The following is a 19,786-nucleotide window of genomic DNA, read 5'->3' on the forward strand; positions in this document are numbered from 1 at the left end:
AAGCTGCATTTTATCAGACACCACTGTATTTTTCAAGGGATGTTAGAGAGACTGTCTCACCATTTTTGTTTCCCAAGCTGCAGATAACATGAAGAAGAAAACAAACCAAGTTTCTTAGGAATCCTTCCATAGCTAATTCCAAACCAATTATTTTCTATAAAAGTGGTGGAGTAGAGGTTTTATGGTTGCTGTATTTAAGTTTTACAGGGCGAGTGTTGATGGTACACAGAGGAAGGGAACATATCCAGGAGACAAAGCAGCACAACAGAAGATTTAGGGTTTAAATATAGGGGCTCTCTCTAAAGTTCCGTTACTAAATCCAGGATGTTTACTACACCATAGAATTATAGAATGGTTTCAGAAGGAAAGACCTTAAAGATCATCTGTTCCCAATTCCCCAAAGGGACACCACCACTAGTTCAGAATCCGTGTTAAAATTTTTAAACAATGTAAACAACTTCTTGCAATTTTAAAATAAACATAAACACTGTCTGCTTGTCTACTCCCTGCCTACAGAGAACCAGCAGCAATTGTTTTATTTCAGTCCTGCAGAAATATTTACTGGTATTTCTAATTAAAGCATCATACAAAATTAATTGCCTGTTTAATATTTTAACATCGTGACTTTCAGAGGAAACTACTTGGAGTAGGGATATGGCCTGTCTGGAGGCTTTGCAATGAACACAGGTCTCAAATCTGAGTCTGACTTCTCAGTGTTCTGACAGCCAAGCCAATAAACGGTGATTTTCCATGATTTCCACCACACAATCCATCAGGATGGGTCAGCAGTGTGCCTCCTGCTCCTTTGTTGAGGAGGTTTCCTTTTGGAAGGGAAATGGAGCCCGGAGGAGGGCTGGCACTGAGGCACCTGGCTGCTCCTGGGTCCCCATAAGGACACAGGGGTGAGTGAGGGCGGCTTGTGCTGTCACCAGCTCCTGCAATGCCCACCTGGACACATCGGCTTTTCCTCCCTTCCCAGACCAAATGTATCCATCCTGGGAAAGAAAAGGTTTATTCATTGAGTGCCGTAATATTGATGCAAATGGAAGCCCTTGGTCCTTCACAGAGCTTTTTGGGCTTCGCTGGGCACAACCTCCTTGTGAGCCCAGGCTGCAGAATGCAGTGGGGTCACAGGGATGGGCACCCACAGAATCGCTGGGTGGATGGGTTGGAAGGGAGATCACCCTGACCAAGGCGGGGTCACCAGGTGACACAGGAAGGTGTCCAGGTGGCTTTGGGGTGCCTCCAGAGAGGGAAGCTCCACGCCCTCACGGAACGGAGCTCTTCCCCGTGCTGTGGCGGAACTTCTGCTGTAGTTGACGGGCGCTGCTCCTTGCGCTGTCCCCGGGCAGAGCCCGGCACCACCCTCCCGGGGTCATTTACAGCGGACTCCGTCCCGGCCGGCCCGCCGAAGGCTCCGGGCCGGCTCTGCGGCCGGGCCGCGGCGTCGGCCGGCGCTGCCCGCGCTCCCGTGCGCGCCCCCCCGGCGGGCGGCGGGGGCGGGCGCCGCGCGGGCCGCGCTGATCGCAGCGCGCCATTGGCCGCTGTCTGCGCGCACGTCACGATCATGATGAGAATTAATGATCGGGGCCGCTGATTTCATTGTGTGACGCCGGGACCGACCCAGCCGAGCCCGGCCGAGCCCGGAGCCCCCGCGCCGGCCCCGCGCTGCACGGTAAGCGCGGGGGAGCTCCCCCCCCTCCCACCCTGGGTGGGGGAGCGCGGCGGGGCCCCCGAGCGGGAGGGGCGCGGCGGGAGGAGGGGAGGAGGAGGAAGATGATGATGATGATGGTGGTGATGATGATGGTGATGATGGTGGTGATGATGATGCCGGCGATGCCCCCCCTCCCCCCGGGCCCGGCGGCGGGGGTGGGGGGAGGCCGGCGCGGGCTCGCGCGCGCGGACGCGCCCGGCGCGCGCAGGCGCCGCTGCTCCCCCCGCCCCCACCCCCGGCGCGGCCCCGAGCGGGGGGGGGGGGGCGGCGGGCACGCGCCGGGAGCCGCCGGGGGAACTGCGCGTGCGCGCGCAGCCGCTCCGCGCGCGCCAGGGGAGCGCCCGCGCGCGTGCGCCGGGCGGGGCCGCTCTGCGCGTGCGCGCCGGGCCCGGCGGCGGCCCCTCAGCCGCGGGTGCCTCAGCGGCGGGCGCGGAAACATCGCGGTCACACAAGTGTCGCTGCCATAGAAACATCGCCGTCACGGCAGCGTGACAGTGACAGAAACATCGCGGCGACAGAGCCCGGGAAACAGCCCGGGATCCCCAGCACAGCCTGTTACCGATCACCGCCCCCGGCACTCCGTGCCACGTCCAGCCTTGCCTTAAACGCCTCAGGGACGGGGACTCTGCCGCCGCCCTGGGCAGACCCTTCCAATGTCTGACCGCTCTTTCTGTGGAGGAATTGTTTATAATGGCGGTCCCAAACCTCCCCTGGCACAGGTGCTGTCATCGCTAATTTCCTCATTCCCCGGTGTCTCAATCACTGAATCACTGAGGTTGGGAAAGAGCTCTGAGATCACCGAGTCCAACCTGTGCTCAGTCCCCACCTTGTCACCCAGCCCAGAGCACTGAGTGCCACCTCCAGGGATGGAGTCTCCAAACCTCCCTGGGCAGCCCCTTCCAATGTCTTATCACCCGTTCCATGAACAATTTATTCCTAATGTCCAACCTAAACCTACCTTGGCAAAACTTAAAGCTGTGTTCTCTTGTGTCACGGATTGCCTCAGTCCTTAGCGCCCGGTGTCCCCAGTGGCTCAGCGTGCCTGTGTTGGCAGGGGTGTGGAAGAAGATGAACTTCAGGGTCCCTTCCAACCCAAACCCGTCTGTGATTCCATGGTACCAGCCTGCTGTGGTTGGACAGGGGGCCTTGTTCTGCCACGCATTGATCCCTCAGGTGTTTGAGGATGAGGAAGAGGACGTGTCCTTGGCTGTGCTCTTGTGGAGATCTCACCTCTTGAAGTGCTTGTGTGGCATTCACCTGCCCGAGCAGTCCCCAGCCCTGTCCCCCCTTATCCTGGGGTTTCTCACTCTGTGGATAAGAACACACATGACTCACCTAAAGTATGTGTCCTCCCAGCTGGACTCCTGAAGCAGCTCACATGTTCAGAGTAGCACTGCATTTTGATGTTTCTTCCTTTTTCTGACACAGGTCTTACAAAACATGTACATGCTTTATTTAAAACACGTGGCTAATCCAGCTGCAGTCAGGAGTCTCATTTGCATCAATAAAGCAGGATGGGATGCAGAAACCTGCAGTGTTGTGGTCATGGGTTATTATGTTATTAAGTTACTGAGGGCTGTCTAATTTGTCCCTAATAAAGGGCTGCATTTTATAGGTAGGGCTGTAATACAATCCTACAAACGCTGTACTTAGTGGAGAGGGAAACAATTATGCTGCGAGTCACGGATATTTAAAAGTAGTTTTACAAGCTGGTGTGTACATTACACTCACCCAAGCATTGGCCTCATCTGCTGCACTTGGACTCAGTGGTTTGGCCTGTGTAGGAAAGAGGCACCAACCTAAAAAATCAGAATATTAAAGGTTGTTGCTTGATGTGTGTCCAGTATCTCCACATAGTGTGTAAGTTGGGGGTTTGGTTGGTTGATTGTTTTCTTTCCATTTGGGATGTGCAAAAAATTGTGGTTTTGGCAGCCTTGGAACGTGAATGAGATTATTTCAGTTCAAGTTTCTAAAGCTGGAGGAATAGTGTCACTACTGCAGTCTGGTTTTATTTATGTCTGTAGTAGTTTTCTTACCATAGTTCCAGTTTTGTCTCAGATTTGTATTGGCACTAAGACTTGTTATTTTTTGCCACTGGAGATCTGTGGAAGAAACAAAATAAAAAATATAAATTGGGAGTGTGCCGATTTTCTTGTACCTCTTACAGATGGAGAGACTAAAACAGAAATAGTCTTTATAAGGTGACTTTTTTCCTAAGAAAATGCCTTTTTGGAGCTGAAGTTAGAAAAGAAAACTCAAAAACTGATTGTTCCTTTTTATCACTTTGTGTTAATCCCTGACAGTTTTAGAATATGTTATACCATAAGTGTTTTTATACTTAGTTACTTCCTGGTGACTTGTACTCTTGAGTTAATGAATTTATTTATTATTTATATGACACCCAAGACTAGTTTCTGTTGCTGTTTGAAGTGAGTATAATTATGGGTTTTTCCTATTTTTCAAATTAATTAGTATAAAGACTTGTAAATGTTTGCTTGATTCAGCAATCCAAACATTTAAGGACTTTAGGAGACCAAGATCGTACTGCTGTGCATTGTAGGGAGAAATTGTGTTTTTTTCCTTATGCTGCTCCTTTATCTTTTCTTTATTTTTTCCCCCCAGATCTCTCAAGTAATTGCAGATCAGCTCAGTAACCCCTGAATTATTTGATTACATTATTTTCCCCCATTTCCTTATAGTTGTCATTCTTTTGTGGCACTCCTTGACATGAAGTTGTTTCCATTAGCTGCTAAAAAGGAATGACCTGGCTTCACCAGGTCTCCCCGGAGAGATTCCTGATTTTGGAATGTTGAATGAAGTAATTGGGGTGGAAGGGCTGGATTTGCAGCAGGCACTGGGATCATGCACTGAGTACTTGTTCCTGAGGCAAAGCAAGGGTTCAGGAGCCAGCTCTGCTGGAGCTCTGCCTGCTGTCCCCTCAATTCTCGCTCTTCCCAGAGGAGGGATGGAAGGGAAATACTGGGCAGATGTTGTTCAAACCACTAAAGAAGCCTCAAAAAGTTCAGCTGTAAGAACAACCCCAGTGTCATCTGCTGAGGAGCTGGTGACGGTCCATGAAACTGTCCTTGGGACAAACTGAAGGCCATGGATTTCCCATTTTTCTTTGTCCTTTTCAGTGTCCACCCTGGGATCTCCCAGTGTCCCTAGTGCCTGACAGCACTTGGACTTCATTTACACCTCCCAAACTACGACACAGCAGAGGGATCCTACAATGAACAGATTTTTAAATTAGCATTCAGTTCAGAAAGGCAGTGAAAAAACATCTTTATATTGTTGGGTTCACAGCAGGCTGAGGGGTGGGAGACCCCATGGGAGTGCAGAGTTACCAGTGTCAGTTGGCCTGGGACAAGTAGCAGGGGCAAGGGAAACCTTGGAAAATCTGCTTTTTTAGCTGTCATGGGTTATTCTCTGCACTGTGAGAGACACCAACACACCTGGCCAAGGCTGCTTTATTTTATTAGAGCAGGCAGATGTTGAATCCTTAAATACATCTTTGCCACCTCCATCTTTCATTAAAGTGAGAATTCAACTTACATTCATAGAATTTGTTTGCATAATGCTTTACCTGATTTTTATTAAATTTCACAGAGTTCTTTTCTGTAACAAACTCTCTTTTCAGTGCCAATGTGTTGCCAACCAGCTGGACACTCGGCTTCCCAAAAGCTCACAGGCTTGTTTGCTAAGCTTGGCAAGTCAAGATCAAAATGAAATTATGATAAAAATCCATGTGGATTTCTAACTTGGAGTCTGAGGTTCAAGACAAAGGTGAGAAATCCTGAAGAGTCTGGAGTGCTCTGTAGGTGCACAGATTGGGAAAAAGAGTTTATTTGCTTGGAAGTTCCTGTGGTTGTTTTGAATAACAGTCTGTGATGAGAGTGTGTGACCTCCTCATTCCCTTCACACTGATGTGGCTGCCTCAATGTTCAGTAATGTTAGCATTTTGCAAGTTACTTCCTGTGTTAAAATAAAATGTAAGAGCTCATGATCTTGTTCTAATTATGAAAACTGATGCTGGACATGTAAAACTTCCCCAAAAATAATCAGTGTAATTCTTTAATGAACATATCCTGTATTAATTTGTCTCAGAGACAGTAACATTATGTTCTCACAGCTGTGTGAATACTCAGTGTGGTAAATTCCCAGGTGCGACAGGCTCAAGCAGTGAGCAGAGCTTGTTGTCTGTGAAGGTGGGATATGCAGAGATAATCCAGCTCTTCCTGGATTAATGGGATGGCTCTGGACTCTGTGGTTTTCCAAGAGAGCTCCCAAACATCTATCAATTGGTTTATTCAATACAGGCTACTGCTTTAGATATTCAGAATCAGCCCTTAAGAACTGCTGATAGCAAACTGATTTCCATCTGCATTTTACAGGTGACATAATATTAATCAAAGAGTTTTGAACCTGCCAGAGACAGAATATTGCCACTGGTGTGAAATTGGTGGAAGATGGTACAGAACTGTCTTTTGACTGAGGGTTTGGTATATCCATGACACAAGAAGCTTTAATAAATCTCACCTGCTTATTTGAAGGTTTAGATGTTGGAATGTAAACTGCAGTTATGACTCAGCTCATAACTCTGTGGCTGGAGAATTCTGTAATCTGTTTATTTAAATCAGTTTCTAATAGTATCTGCAGGGATCCTTTGAGCTCTGCTTTACTGGATTCAAGGCAGAGGCTACCAAGGAATCTTACCAGGACTTTGGTTGGCAGGTGGAGTTCATGAGTGATTAAAATGCACTGTAAAAATGAGTTATTAAAGCAGAGCATGACCTCTCCTGATCTTAGCTGGGCCAAACCTGTCATGCAATGCTCAAGGGTTTATCTGAAGTTCAAGTGATTTAATCAAAATGCTCCACCCTGTCTTTATCTCAATTACAGATGTCAAATGCAACAATGAAAGTGTTTTAACACAGAAGTGACCTTGGATACAGAAATCCACATAATTAAAAAACATGTCAAGGACCTGACACAGGTCCTCCCTCCCAGGTCATCAGGTCTGGCTTTAAAAATTTATCTTGCCATTGGAAGAGTCTTCAGTGCAGTTGGTGAACTGTTTGGAGAGCATGGTGTGATGAGCCTGTGTATGGAAATGCTGGAGCTTTGGGGTGACGTCAGCAGGATCTGGAAAGATGGAAATTGAACTATTGAAAGAGGAAAGATGAACTATTTCTGATGAGGTCATTTGTGGGAACTGAGCCCCACTCAATAAAACAGGAGCACTGGTACTGAAAGAGGAGTAGACAGAGGAGTGGAAGCTGGGTCCTGCCAATCGTGCGGGAGGAAAAGGAAACACAACATTAACTCTTCTATGTTCTTTCAAAGTGATGTAAATCATTCCATGGCCTTGTCATTGTGTATCCACATGGGAGATCTGAAGGCAGTTCTCAACATGAGAAAGTAGATTATTATGAACTTTATTGATTTGTTAATGGACTAATAATTGTCTCCTCTGTTGCTTGCTATAAATTTCTTTAAGGAGTAGATTGTTCAGAGCAAGAGTTTCCTTTGGCCAGCTCTGGCTGTGACTGTATAAATGTTATGGGGAGGCAGAACTTGGGCAAACCTGACTTGTAATGCAGCTGGTATTGCATTTAATAATGCACTGGATAGGGAGGAGGAATAAGAGTTGAGAATAGAGGTAAAAAATGTAATTGAAAAATCATCTTCTATTTTATCTGTTATTTCAAAGAAACCGTAATTTTTACAAATTGGTAATTACTCATTTTTTTATTGCCTGTTGACATAGAGAGGAAAGTAAACGCTGAAGTCAAAGCTCTGGCCTACAAGCATTTTACTCCAAATTCTAGATATCAATCTCTTTCTTTATACAGGCCTGTTGAACTCTTAACATGCATTACCATTACATAGTATAATCATCTTGGAGAATAAAGTGAAAGCAGTTGGATGTCTGCTTATGCTTTTGAGCCCCTAATAACTTTATTTGCTTTATATTAGAATCAGTTCTTGTGCAAAGATTAGGTAGATCTCCCCTCTCCTCCTTTCCATTCAGAATTTTCAAAAATGCTTGGCCACAAAGGATTCCCTTATCCTCTTTATTTTCCTACTGGATGTTGGCAGGTTTCTTGTCCTTGGTTCATTCTGTATTATTGTGATTCATGTACTGCATTAAAATAACTTGTGGCTGGTGACGTTTTTGCTTCCCGAGGCACCACATTGGCTGTAGGCTGTTCCTGCATTGTCTCAGCTGTGGCTTCCTGTCTGGGACAAAAAAAGGCCCTGCCTTGGAAATCTGTGATGATGAGGGTCTTCTTTTCTGATATCTCCCCAGAGGATTGCATTGTTTGCCTGTGTAGATTGTGTAACAAGTGCATCAAGCTCCAGTTTGCTGTCAGGACACTTGGTAATATTGATAATATTGGCTATATTGTTTGCCTTTCCCAAGCCAGGGCATGAATTTGCACACATAACAAAGCAGTGTCTGGTTTAATGTGTTCATCAAAGTGCTGCCCTGTCCAGGCCACCTCCTGTGTCCTCACAGTGAAACTCAGGGGGACCCAGTGCTGGGGACTGACCTGAGGAGTTGCTGCTGGCCAGGGAGGGCCCCTTATCTGGTTGACATCCTGAGCACTGTTGCATAGAGGTAAAACCTTATAAAAGAAAGGCCTTGTAAAATCAGGCCTTGCAGTTTCAGCTGAATTAACAGCTAGCCTGTTAAGTTCCCATGAGAAAAAAATCGTAAGAATAGGAATCAGTTTGCATAACAATCTCTTCTTGCAAGAAGGCAGTTTGCATCTGTGAAAAATAAGAAGTCTATGCCTTGAGAATCCACAAAGAAAAAATGTAAACACCTGTGTAAAGAGAGAGCCTTTGTTTGTCCACACACAAGCACCATCTAACTAATGAACTGAGTTGCAAGAAAGTTCTTAACCAATTAGAATTAAACATGATAACTGGGAAAACTGGATAAAAATAGGCTGTGACATTAAAGTGGGATTTTTGCTGCTGGAACTTTGAAGTGTTATGCCCATTGTTATTCACTGCTGTTGTTACAGAGCACCACTTTGGACGAAACCAAGGAGCAGGAACACATCCCAGGGTCCTGAAGCCAGCATTGGTTATATCCCAAGAAAACAACCCTTCCATGTTCTTAAAAATCCAGATTTCCAGCCTTCAGGGGGTATCACAGCAGCAGAACCTTTCTCAGCCTGGGACACCGGTGTCCCTCCCTGAAGTGAACAGTTTGTTAAACTGGGTGGGCAGCACCAGGGCTGCCCAAAGCCCTTCCTTGGGGGCTTTCCCCCAAATTGGTCTTTGGTCCTTGATCCTGGTGACTTCCAGTGCTAGTACTGACACAGCAGAGCTGGCTCTTGTGGAATGCAGGAATTGCTGAAGTTGGAGATAATGGAAACTTTACTTGTGTCAGCCACCTTGATTTTATACCAGATTGTGGCTGGTTTTTTTGTTGTTAGGAGTGGGAGACAGACCTGCTGATATTGGAGCTGCAGATGTTTCTATGTTTTGCTTAATGCCTTTATTTAATTTACATTTTTAAGAGAGAAACCTTTTCTTTCTAACTAAAGCCTCATGGACTTAGCAATATCTTGTAATATTTATTTATTTGTGAAAAGCAGTCACTGTTGTTCCAAACATCCAGTTCACCTGTTCAGCTTGACACAACGCTGATTGCAAGAGGCTTTCTTGGAAAGTCAAGAAGAGTGTTGGTAAAGGGTTCTGTAGAGAAAACAAGTCAGTCCTCAGCATTATCACAGGCACAAAGGAGAGCCTGTGCCTCCTGCACAGTTACAGCTTCCAGCCCAGCTTTCAGAGTATCTCCTTTTCCTTTCAGATGAATGTGCGTTCTGTATTTACTGTAGAGCAACAAAGGATATTACAGCGTTACTATGAAAATGGAATGACAAATCAAAGTAAAAATTGCTTTCAGCTCATATTACAGTGTGCACAAGAAACTAAACTGGATTTCAGCGTGGTCAGGGTAAGTACTGAGGCCTTCCAAATTTGTTAAGCATACATATTTATTGCTTTACATAAAATATAGAGTCTTGAGTCTCTAACTTTATCCTTGTTTTAAATCAGATTTCAGTGTGTGTATGTGTGTGCACGTGACATTTATTTTTACCCACCGAGCCTATTTAGAGTTTGTTTTCACTGAAATATCTTCACATGAATGTTGAATTTAGCAGGGGCCTGAGTTGCACAAGGAATGATATTTGTTGTCTTTTGTTGGGACTTTTAAAGTTATTATTTATTAAATTATAGGATGGCTTGTCCTATAGAAACTTTGTATGATGTATTATATCAGAGCAAGGTCATGTTATTAAGAAACTATTTTTAAGCTAAATAGGTTTCTATAAATTCATATATTTGGGAGAAACAATTTCTTTTTGGTGGAACTATTTCATTTGATCACTCTGTCACACTTGTATTCCACATCACAATCATAAATATTGTGGTCCTTTGTGGCTATTCACAGTGAGGACATTCTTTTCCTATAAAGCAAGAATGTCCCAGTGCTAACAGGAGCTCTTCCAGAGTCTATGAATTCCACGGAAAGGGAAATAATAATCTCTTTGTGAAACACTAGACAACAAAATGGCTGTTGTCCGAGAGAGAGCAGAAATAGAAATCCTGAGGCATTAGATGGAAAAATAACAAAGGGTAGGGGAACTCCCAGGAGGTGCTGTGACACTGGAGGCTGAGGAGGAGCAGGTGGGATCAGTCTAGGTTGGTTTTTAATTGGTTTAACAGTGGCACATTGACAGTAACAACGCTGCTCCCAAATTCTTACCTGGATTCCCCTCCCTCAGAACGCTCTGGAAACATTAAATGTTACTTTCTCAGCTGGAGGTGGTAGAAGCTGTGAAAGTCAGCCAGGGGTTCAAGCTCCTGGGGCAGGCAGGCAGTTGTAACAGGAATCTGGATGCTGATGGTGCAGCCAGGGCTGGTTTGCTATTTTTGTGCTGATTGAATGTCCTAGAGGAGGCAGTCCAGCTCCCCTCTCCTTGCAGTTCTCTCCATCTTCATGTTTCCTTTCCCTCTCCATTTCCCTTCCTGCAATCAAGTATCATTCCTTCTGTTTTCTTCCCTTTCTGAGCCCTGATTTGCAGCTCTTAAACGTTTTCTTATTTAGGAAGTGCAATGGAAACAGATCCAGTGTCTGTCCTGCATTTCTCATATTATAGCATGATCTTACCTTTCTCTTCTTTACACTCATAATTTCTGCTTCTACTAATGCCCCCTTTTTTCCTTTTTTTCTTTTTATCCTATAAAACTTTTGGTCAGTGATTAATTTGCAAAATGATACTTGAGTTGCAGCTGGCATTTGAAGATGAGATTATAATAGACACATGAATTCCTTAAATACGATTGGTCAGGAGAATGGGACTCTCAGCAGGAGCAAAACTGACCAGTAACTGACATTTTACTGGATGTTACAAGTTGTGCCTTAAATTAGATATTTTGTAAAATTTGACAAAAAATTAGTAGAGTAGAATAGTGTATGGCAAGGATTTTTTTTTTTTCCTGTATGAAGTAAGTCATGGTGGTGTCAATGAAATAAATCTTGAGGGTAACTTCAAGACAGGAGGCATGAGAGTGTCAGGATTTTTAAGATGCTGGGGCTTTGGAATTGAGGCTGGGGTTGTCCTGTGTTTGAATTGTGGATCCCAAAGAGGAGAGGCCTACATCTGTACCCTGTATTGTTCAGGCCCGTATTTCCACCCTGTCTTGTTCACTGCATAATCAGTACATGATTTACATATTTGTAAACTTAGATCTCAACTCAAACATTTAACATGTCATCAGACCTGCTTAAAAATGGAATTGCTAATTTTTTTCTGCCTCTTTGACACCTCATTTTGTGTTTGTTGTCATTGCTGTCTTGTTTGAAGACGTGGGTTGGCAACAAGCGGCGGAAGATGAGCAGCAAGATCGCCGTGGAATCTGGGGGCACCCCCCCAGCGACTGCCCCTGCCACTCCCTCCATGCCCCCAGAAGCAGCGGTGAAAAATGTGGTAAATATTGCTCGATCCCAAAGCCAGCAATCCTCTTGGACCTCTTCTAACAACGACGTGATAGTGACCGGTATCTACAGCCCGGCCAGATCCTCGGGCTGGCCGGGAGCCTCCAAGCACACGAACGCCTCCGTGGCAGAGCTGCACAAAACCTCCATCCCCCGGCTCCCGGGCAAGAGTGACACAGACTTCCAGCAGCAGCACATCCCTCTGGGACGGCAGGTACCCCACTGTAAAAATGCTTCCCTCTTGGTGGGGGAAAAGACCATTATTCTATCCAGGCAAACGAGCGTGCTCAATTCTGCAAACTCCATCTACAGTCACACGAAGAAAAGCTACGGCAGCTCCTCGGTGCAGACGGCGGAGCTGGTGTTACCTCAGAAACCCATGATTTTCCACAGGCCCTGCAGGGCCGAGCCCTTGGCGTGCCAGCGCTTGCACAAACCCGAGCCCGCGGCCCTGGCGTCGCACGTGCCCCCCGGGCCGAGGGCTCACCCCAGGGACCCCGCGTGTGGCACGCAGAACCTGGAGATCCGCGAGGTGTTCTCGCTGGCCGTCACGGACCAGCCGCAGCGGCTGGTGGCGGGCAGCGCGCCGCAGAAGCAGCCCTCGCCGGAGGGCAGCTGCCTGTCCATCGCGATGGAGACCGGCGACGTGGAGGACGAGTACGCCCGCGAGGAGGAGCTGGCCTCCATGGGAGCGCAGATCCACAGCTACTCCAGATACTGTGAGGGCAGCGGCTCCGGCCGCGGGGACAACCAAAGCGCGGCCGCGCCGGGCCGCAGCGGGGGCTGTGGGACACAGCCGGGCGGTGCCAGGGATGTGCCTGACAATCTCCTCTACCACAGCAGAGAGTTCCACCTGCCTGCACGGACCTCATTGCACACAACATCCAGCACGATTTATAACCCTGCCAATGCAGCCAGAAGTACCTTTTCTCCTCATTTTACATCTTCAAGTCAACTGAGGCTGTCACAAAACCAAAATAATTACCAGGTAATCCATCAGTTTATCTCTGTCTTCAAACCTCAAAGGCGAGGTTGTAGATAAATGTTGATTTCAAAGTTGGTAGCTATTAAGCAATAGGTTCACCTTTCTGCAGGCTGTGCTCCTTTTATGACTTTCAGTGGAGGTAATTCCTTCTCAAACCCAGTGCAGGCAGCACTGCGGTGTGGTAGCACTTCTGCCTGTCCAGCTGAGCCTCTGGTAGCCATATATTGAAGATCAGTGAAGATTTCTTGAATTCCAGAGCTAAATTTTAGCTGCAGGAGGGTAATACCCACAAGCTGGTTGCTCAGGCCTGTGTTGTCCTGCCCTGCCTTTCCAGCACATGCCATGGCCATTCCCTTGGCGTTCCCCTGTGGACACACATCACATGTGGCACAAGACATGGTTTCATGCTGTTTGCTCACCCCATTGATGTCAGCTTGGAATCCTGTACTCTCTGTGCAGGTGGCAGTCTCTGTGTTCTGTCAGGGATTAGGATCCCCTGTGATGGAGTTAACTCAGCTTCCTTTCCCACAGCATCTAATTCAAATAATCAGTTTTACATTCAATCCCTTTATTCCTTTTCGTGTACTAAAATCCCTTTAGTGATACTGAGGGGAAATTAAATGCAGATTATTGAAGAACTAAAAGATGTTTAGGAGAAACTGCAACACTTGACACATTTTTTTTAGGTTTTGGTGTTAAAAGGGGAGGGATACTTGTGCAGGAAACATCCAAATTGGCGTTTTTCATGGATTTTTACACCATCTGGCATGACATAGCCTGGAGACACTGAGGTAGAACTCTTTTAAGGCTGACAGGATGTGATTCTGTGTGTGTCACCTGCATGCATTTGCCTGTTACTGCCTTTTTAATTTCTCCTGAAAATAAACCATGTTGACAGCATATCAGCTTTTCCTGTGCTTTGCTCACCAGGGTAGAGAACGAGACTTTGTGAATCATGGTTTTTTAGGTTTTTTAATTTTTCTTTTCTTTTTTTCTTGACTTGTTCCTATCTCATGTTACCATTTGAAGGAAAGCTTCTGAGTCCAAGTCAGTGCCACTTTTCACCTGAATTATTACTTCTCTGAGTAGACCAGAGGTTTGATGAACAGAGAGTAAATTCTGGGGAGTAGATGGCACATCAGATGGGCTGTTCTCTCCTTTACCCTCACACAGTCTCTCAGTGTTTGCTGTTACTTTTCTTACTTGACTATAGAATTCCTGAAATGCTGTTTACTTTTGCCATCCCAGTTTCACAGGAGACGAAAAGCTGTAATTGTGCAGATCAGTCCAATAAAGGGTTGCTAAAAGTGCTTACAATTGAATTAAGGACATTTTATAAAGTTTCATGAAGTGAAATCCATTACTGATGCCTCCATCAACTGTGTGCTCATGGTGCTTTATTTCACTCTTGAAAAAGCATCACAGAGATTGATTTCTTCTATTTTATTCTATTAATGAAATTTTGAGTAACTTTGTTTTGGGGTTTTATGGGGTAGGAACTGAGTCTTTTTGAAGAGCTAGAACAGTTCATGGTAGATGATATTTTATCTGTCTGTGTGGTGTTTTATGGATCAGAATAAGACCTCTGGAATTTTGTTTTGGGTTTTTTTTTTTTACTTCCCCCTGTTGCAAGAGCACACCTGTTTTTTTGGTAAGTGAGGAATTCATCTGTACCCCAGCTGACCTCCATGCCTGCTCTTTGGATTTGGAGTGTGGATGGAGGGAGCTTCTGTCATATCCCTTATCATTCCAGAGTTTTAAACCTTGGAAAAGCTGAGCAGGATGCTGTTAATTCCCTTACTGCTCTGAGCATGCACCCTGTGAGCCCCTGAGGTGACACTTCTGGCTGTTAGAGACTTTCTAAGGTGCTGCCTTGAATCCTTTTAGGTTTGTACAGGATGACACTTCAGTTTTTTGTAGTCAGTTTATGTTAATTTTATTGCCCATGTTTAGCTAATTTATCCATCAGCACAGAGATGAAAATCCTTAAACTTGGGGAAATCTTCTTGAATTTAAAAATAGATTAAACCTGAGCTAAATGATTATTGGAGTAGTTGAACATCCAAGCAGATGCTTCTTCAAAGTCAGGACTGTGTGATTCATGTTTTGATGAAGTAATTACTGTCATATATTGGTGGGGTATCTAATTAGCAATTAGTTATAGCTTCCTTACTGGTTCAATTAATCAAATTCATGTTAGTGTAACTTAAGACTAAATTTAATTAAGTGATCAATTTTAATGACTGAGCAGTTTCAGTAAACAAATTCTTCAGCCTACTTGCTTGGCTTAGTTTGACTTTGACTGTGTTGAGTGGAGAGGTTACCTGTGCTGTCCTCCAGGCTGAATTGGGATTTAGTCTTGGTTTCTCTCCCCAGCCTTAAGGGACAAGAACACTGTTGGAAATCTGTATTTTTATTTACTTTGTTCCCAAGCCCAGCCCTTATGCCTGTTTGCCAAGGGCAGCTCAGAACAGTGCCATGCACCTTATCTTCCAGGGAGTTCTCTTGAGATGCACTTGGCTGGTTTTGGCCTCATCCCTGTCAGAACTGTGTGCATTTGTCTTCCCAGCAGCCCTTAACGCTCTGCCAGGTAGATGTTGCTTTATTCCCATATAAAAGCACTTTTTTTTTTAAGCCCCCTTTAAATGAGTGAAGAGAAGCCACCTTGGTGGTTCCTCAGGGTGCCTTTTCAGTGGATTCTGTGGTGTGAAGCTGTTGTGTGGGATATAGGGTTTTAACAGACATTACAGAATTTCTAAAATGTGTGTATGCAGTGAAGAATTAATATTTTAGGCTCAAACCCTGATGCAGGCTGGCCTTTGAGAGGGGAGGGTGATCCTTTCCATCCCACTCAACCCTCTTCGTGCTGTAATGAGAAAGTGTCTGACCTTGGGTGACCTCCAAGTGCTTCCAGCTAAAAGCTTGAAGAATAAAAGTGTTTATGTGCTTGTACAGCAGCCACCTGTACCAGGGCTGCTGTGCTTGTTGTGCTCATGCTGCAAGAGCCATCAGTGAAGCACTTTGCAAGTACCAAAACTCTCAGAGCAGTTTGGGCCAGGCAGCAGAAGTGCACAGGTTTTTCCCTCACAGATGATTGATCTCTCCAGAGCTGTGTTTAGTCTCTCAAGCATTACTTGTCTGCAGCAGAAGATGAATATGGGATCTTAAATAAGCCTAAAATATTCCAGGCTATGACACACCTCAGATGGTCAGGGAAAACACTCTTGAGATTTTTATTTAATAAAGTCTGACCTTCAGGAATGATGGAGAAGCAATAGGAATGGAAGCAGCTCTCCTTTGCCTTTGCACCCCTTCTCCTTCCTTCTCCATCCTGATATCCCTAATTCTTCTGCTGGTACTCAAATCTTTAACGTGAGACATTGAACGGCTCAGTGAAAACATGAGAGCATTTATTTTGGAAGTTGAAGTGATGTAATTGGAAAAGATGGAAGGGCAGCCCTTGTCTGACTCCAGTCTGCTCATCCTGCCAGATGGAAAGGGAAACTGCTGTTGTGAAGTACAAGTTTTGGGGTACAGAAACACCCAAGTTGTCACTGTGTTATCTTGCCCTCACCAAAGAAACTGTTTTACTCTTGGCAGTAAAGGTGACTGTGACTTTGGTTTTCAGTCTTAACCTGTTTACAGACATTGGTGTCAGAATTGAATGCACAGTGCTAAAGTTTCAGTATTGGCTCTCACAGCTGCTCTTGTTTCTGTTCTGTTTCCTCCTTCTCCTCTGCAGATTTCAGGAAACCTTACTGTGCCTTGGATTACAGGTTGTTCCAGAAAAAGAGCAGTAAGTACATTTCCATTTAAGTATCTAATGCATTGAGTGAAACAAAAGTTGATAAAAATGCATTTTTGAAAATGTCACTTCTGTTTGCCTTGGGTGAGTTAGATTAATTAGAGAATTCTTTTTCCTTAGACTTTTACCCAATTGTCTTTTTAATCAATAAAATGCATAAAACCCATTGGTTAATACAATCTGTTTGACAACATCTGTGTCCAGATTTGTGGATGGACTTTCCCAGTCTGAGTGCAGAATCAGCCTCCTCCGGGGGGCAAGTTGAGGACTTGGCACTCTGAAACTGCTGTGTACACACAGGGTAAGACAAGCAAAGGAGAAAAAGCTCCTACTTCCTAGAAACTTTGATTACAACTGTGAAATTCTTTTGAATAAAGAGTGTGAGGAAACAGAAATAGAATGGATAGAGTTGTAGAAGTGCCATTATGGCAATTACTGCCATTCAAACAGGAAAAAGGCTAATCTGTATTTTGGTTAAAATTGAGAAGATTGTCTTTTAGATGCTCTGAATTTTTAATCTTCTGCCTTGATGTTTTGTTTCCCTTGCCCTGTCCTTCAACTGTATCAGGAGAGAAATAAAAGCTGTGCAGTTCTGCAGAAACTCTTTCTTGTCTGCTCAGCTCTGCTGTAGGATGATGTAATCCTGATTGTTAATGAATATTAGTCTAGAAATATCACCCTCTCAGTAACTCATGAGAGTGTCTTTGGAAATGGCAGAGTTCTGTGTTCTGTCTTGGTGCATGTGCAGTGGCCTTTATGAATGCATTGATTTTTGGTTTTTCACAGGGTGGTGGAAGGATAACAAGGATTCAAAAATAGCAGTGAAGGTACCAGTTAAGGAGAATAAAAGGGAGAAAATATCTTCCCTTCTGTTAAGTCTTGAGTGTACTGACTGTGCTTCAGTTCTGTGTCGTCTGAGGTCTGAGCAGAATGGGTTGTGTTTTTGGTAGATTTAAAAGTACTGGTGTGCTCTGGAGAACATTTGGCACACAGGTGGTGGCTCTGGGTAAGCTGGGCCTTAGTGGTGAAGTTTCATTTTCGGGGAGAGAGGAGGCTTGTCTGCCCTGAGCTTCACTTTGGGGTGTCTGGGCTCTCAGACTGATGTATTTGGGGGCAGGAAAGACCTGAAATGGGTGGAGAGTGCTAGATTTTGATTTTTGTATCACTGCACATTCGCTGTTTGAATAAAAGTCCGTCACAGAAGTTCAGGCACACTTTGGGCAGGTGGAGGGACTGAGGTGTGACACCTGCCCCCAGCTGTTCTGGGCATGGGAACACAGCTGGATTTTGTGGGGGAGACATGTCAGTACAACTCTGAAGAAAGCTCCTCCCGAGGCTCAGGAGAGCCAACGTGAGCTGAGAGCACCTCAGAGCAACTTCACAGAGAAACTCCGGCAGGGATTAAAGCTCCTGCAGTCAGAGGGCACCTCAGCTCTGCCTTTTGTTTTAAAACTATTCCAGGAGGAACCTGGGGAGTTCTCTCCACCTTCTCTGCTCTCCCAGGAGGGGAGAAAGCTGTGGCTCAGTCAAGTCAGTGGGAGCGTGTCTGAGTGAGCCAGGCGGGGTCTGCAGTGGGAGCTGAGCCCAGGTGGACGTGTCTGCATGGGGACACTGGCCTTGTTCCTGCTTTGTGCCATTTGCAAAACTGACTGGAGTGTTTCCTCCTTTGTGAGGTACTTTACTACGTATCTCAAGGTATTTCTGCTTTGCTAAACCATCCATAGCGTGGCCTCCTGGCAGGGAAGAGCTCCTCCTTGTCCCCCAGCAGAGCTGTAGGAATGCAAAGGGGGACAAGTCTGGTCATTTTTTATTACGTGATGTGCTGCACTCAGTGCCACAAATCACCCTGGCTTGTTGTCTGCTGTGAACCTGCAGGCAAGGAATGCGTGCTGTCTGAACAGGAACTGCAAAACTTTCTGGTCCAGTGTGAGGAATACATTGATAAATCAAGTAAGAATCATAATGAAAAATCCAGAAGGGTGAATTGTCAGTTTGTGTGGTTTGAGGGCTGGTTTGGAAATTAGAGTGAGATGACTGGGGCTCAGAGTGTAATTTCTTTGCTAGACTGTTCATTGCATTGCTATCTCTTTTTTTTTTTTTTTTTTTAACATCTTTTTAGTTGAGTTTGATTTAGAAACAGATATTAACAGAATATCTGTAATTTTGCCTGCATGCAGAAGCAGTTACAGCTCTTCTCACAATGGGGTGCTATGAAATATTTATCAGTTCTACTTCCATCAGAGCAAACTTCACACTTACCCAGCCAGTAGGGAAAGATGCAAAAAGTCTCTGCTGCAGAAGCCTACCGGTGGTGAGCAGGAGGAATGGAAGGGTGCCTCCAGAAACCTTTGTGCCTGAATTTGTGCAGATGTGTGTGAGCAGCTGTGTCCAGCCTAAGCTCAGGATCTGACAGGGGGCAGCTTTGTGGCACTGGTGAAACCTGAAACTGAAACCTCTGGCTGAAGGAATGTATAATCTGGAACAGCTTTAATGAGGTTAAATACCTTGGTGTGTTAAGGGAAAATGCATACCTTCAGAATTTGTATGTGGGAAATCAAGAGATAATAAACTGAAAAGCAAGAATGATATTAAATGGTGCAGGCGGGGAAGGGAGAAACATACTGGAATGATTCAGAAATCACTGTTGATACATACAAATAAGATCCTGAGGTGGAAATTGATAATCTGAAGAAAAGAGATATTAATGAGTGTCAGGGTTCAGAGAGGTCCATGCTGGCGTCACTGGGAAACGTGAATAAGGCAAAATGACACTGTTCTTGTACTGAAGAATCTGGGGTTTGTTCATACCTTGAATACTTTTAAGTGCTTCTGATCCTCCCATTCCTCCCAAAATATAACTGAGAAGCAGTGACAGGGATCAAAGGCATGGAAAATTTGTTTGTGAGAGGTTTATTTGCCAAAAATAAGCATTACCTCAGCCCATTTCATCACCAAGTATCAGAACTGAATGTTGATTTAATATGATTTCACTGCAATTGAAATGAACGCCACACGCAGTGCTCAGCTGCAGCATAAATGTAAGTTATGTATAAAACCTCTAATTCTTCCATTTTTTAGCATGTCTTTGATTGATAATCTGGAATTTGTGTATAGCTTTTGTGCACGTGGCCTGAAACATTTTCAAGTGCTGCCTAAAAGCCGATGTGAAAACGCAGGCTCTGAGCAAAGGCAGGATAAGGACACTCCACTGCGTGCAATTATTCACCCCAATTATAGACACCGGATTTGCACCACAGC

General features: G+C 45.1%; 1 protein-coding gene across 1 annotated transcript in view; it reads left to right on the plus strand.

Moving 5' to 3' along the window:
• The first annotated feature begins 1,482 nt into the window (after positions 1–1,482).
• Positions 1,483–19,786, plus strand: part of HDX (highly divergent homeobox) — a 39,416-nt gene continuing 21,112 nt past the window's right edge. The window contains exons 1-5 of the mRNA XM_077786482.1: positions 1,483–1,675; positions 5,355–5,500; positions 9,546–9,692; positions 11,608–12,726; positions 16,466–16,519. Of these exons, the coding sequence (XP_077642608.1) occupies positions 9,546–9,692; positions 11,608–12,726; positions 16,466–16,519 (1,320 nt within the window). The 5' untranslated portion in view covers positions 1,483–1,675; positions 5,355–5,500. The remainder of the gene's footprint in view (positions 1,676–5,354; positions 5,501–9,545; positions 9,693–11,607; positions 12,727–16,465; positions 16,520–19,786) is intronic.

Source organism: Lonchura striata, chromosome 14, assembly GCF_046129695.1.
Source record: "Lonchura striata isolate bLonStr1 chromosome 14, bLonStr1.mat, whole genome shotgun sequence".
NCBI classification, from domain to species: domain Eukaryota; kingdom Metazoa; phylum Chordata; class Aves; order Passeriformes; family Estrildidae; genus Lonchura; species Lonchura striata.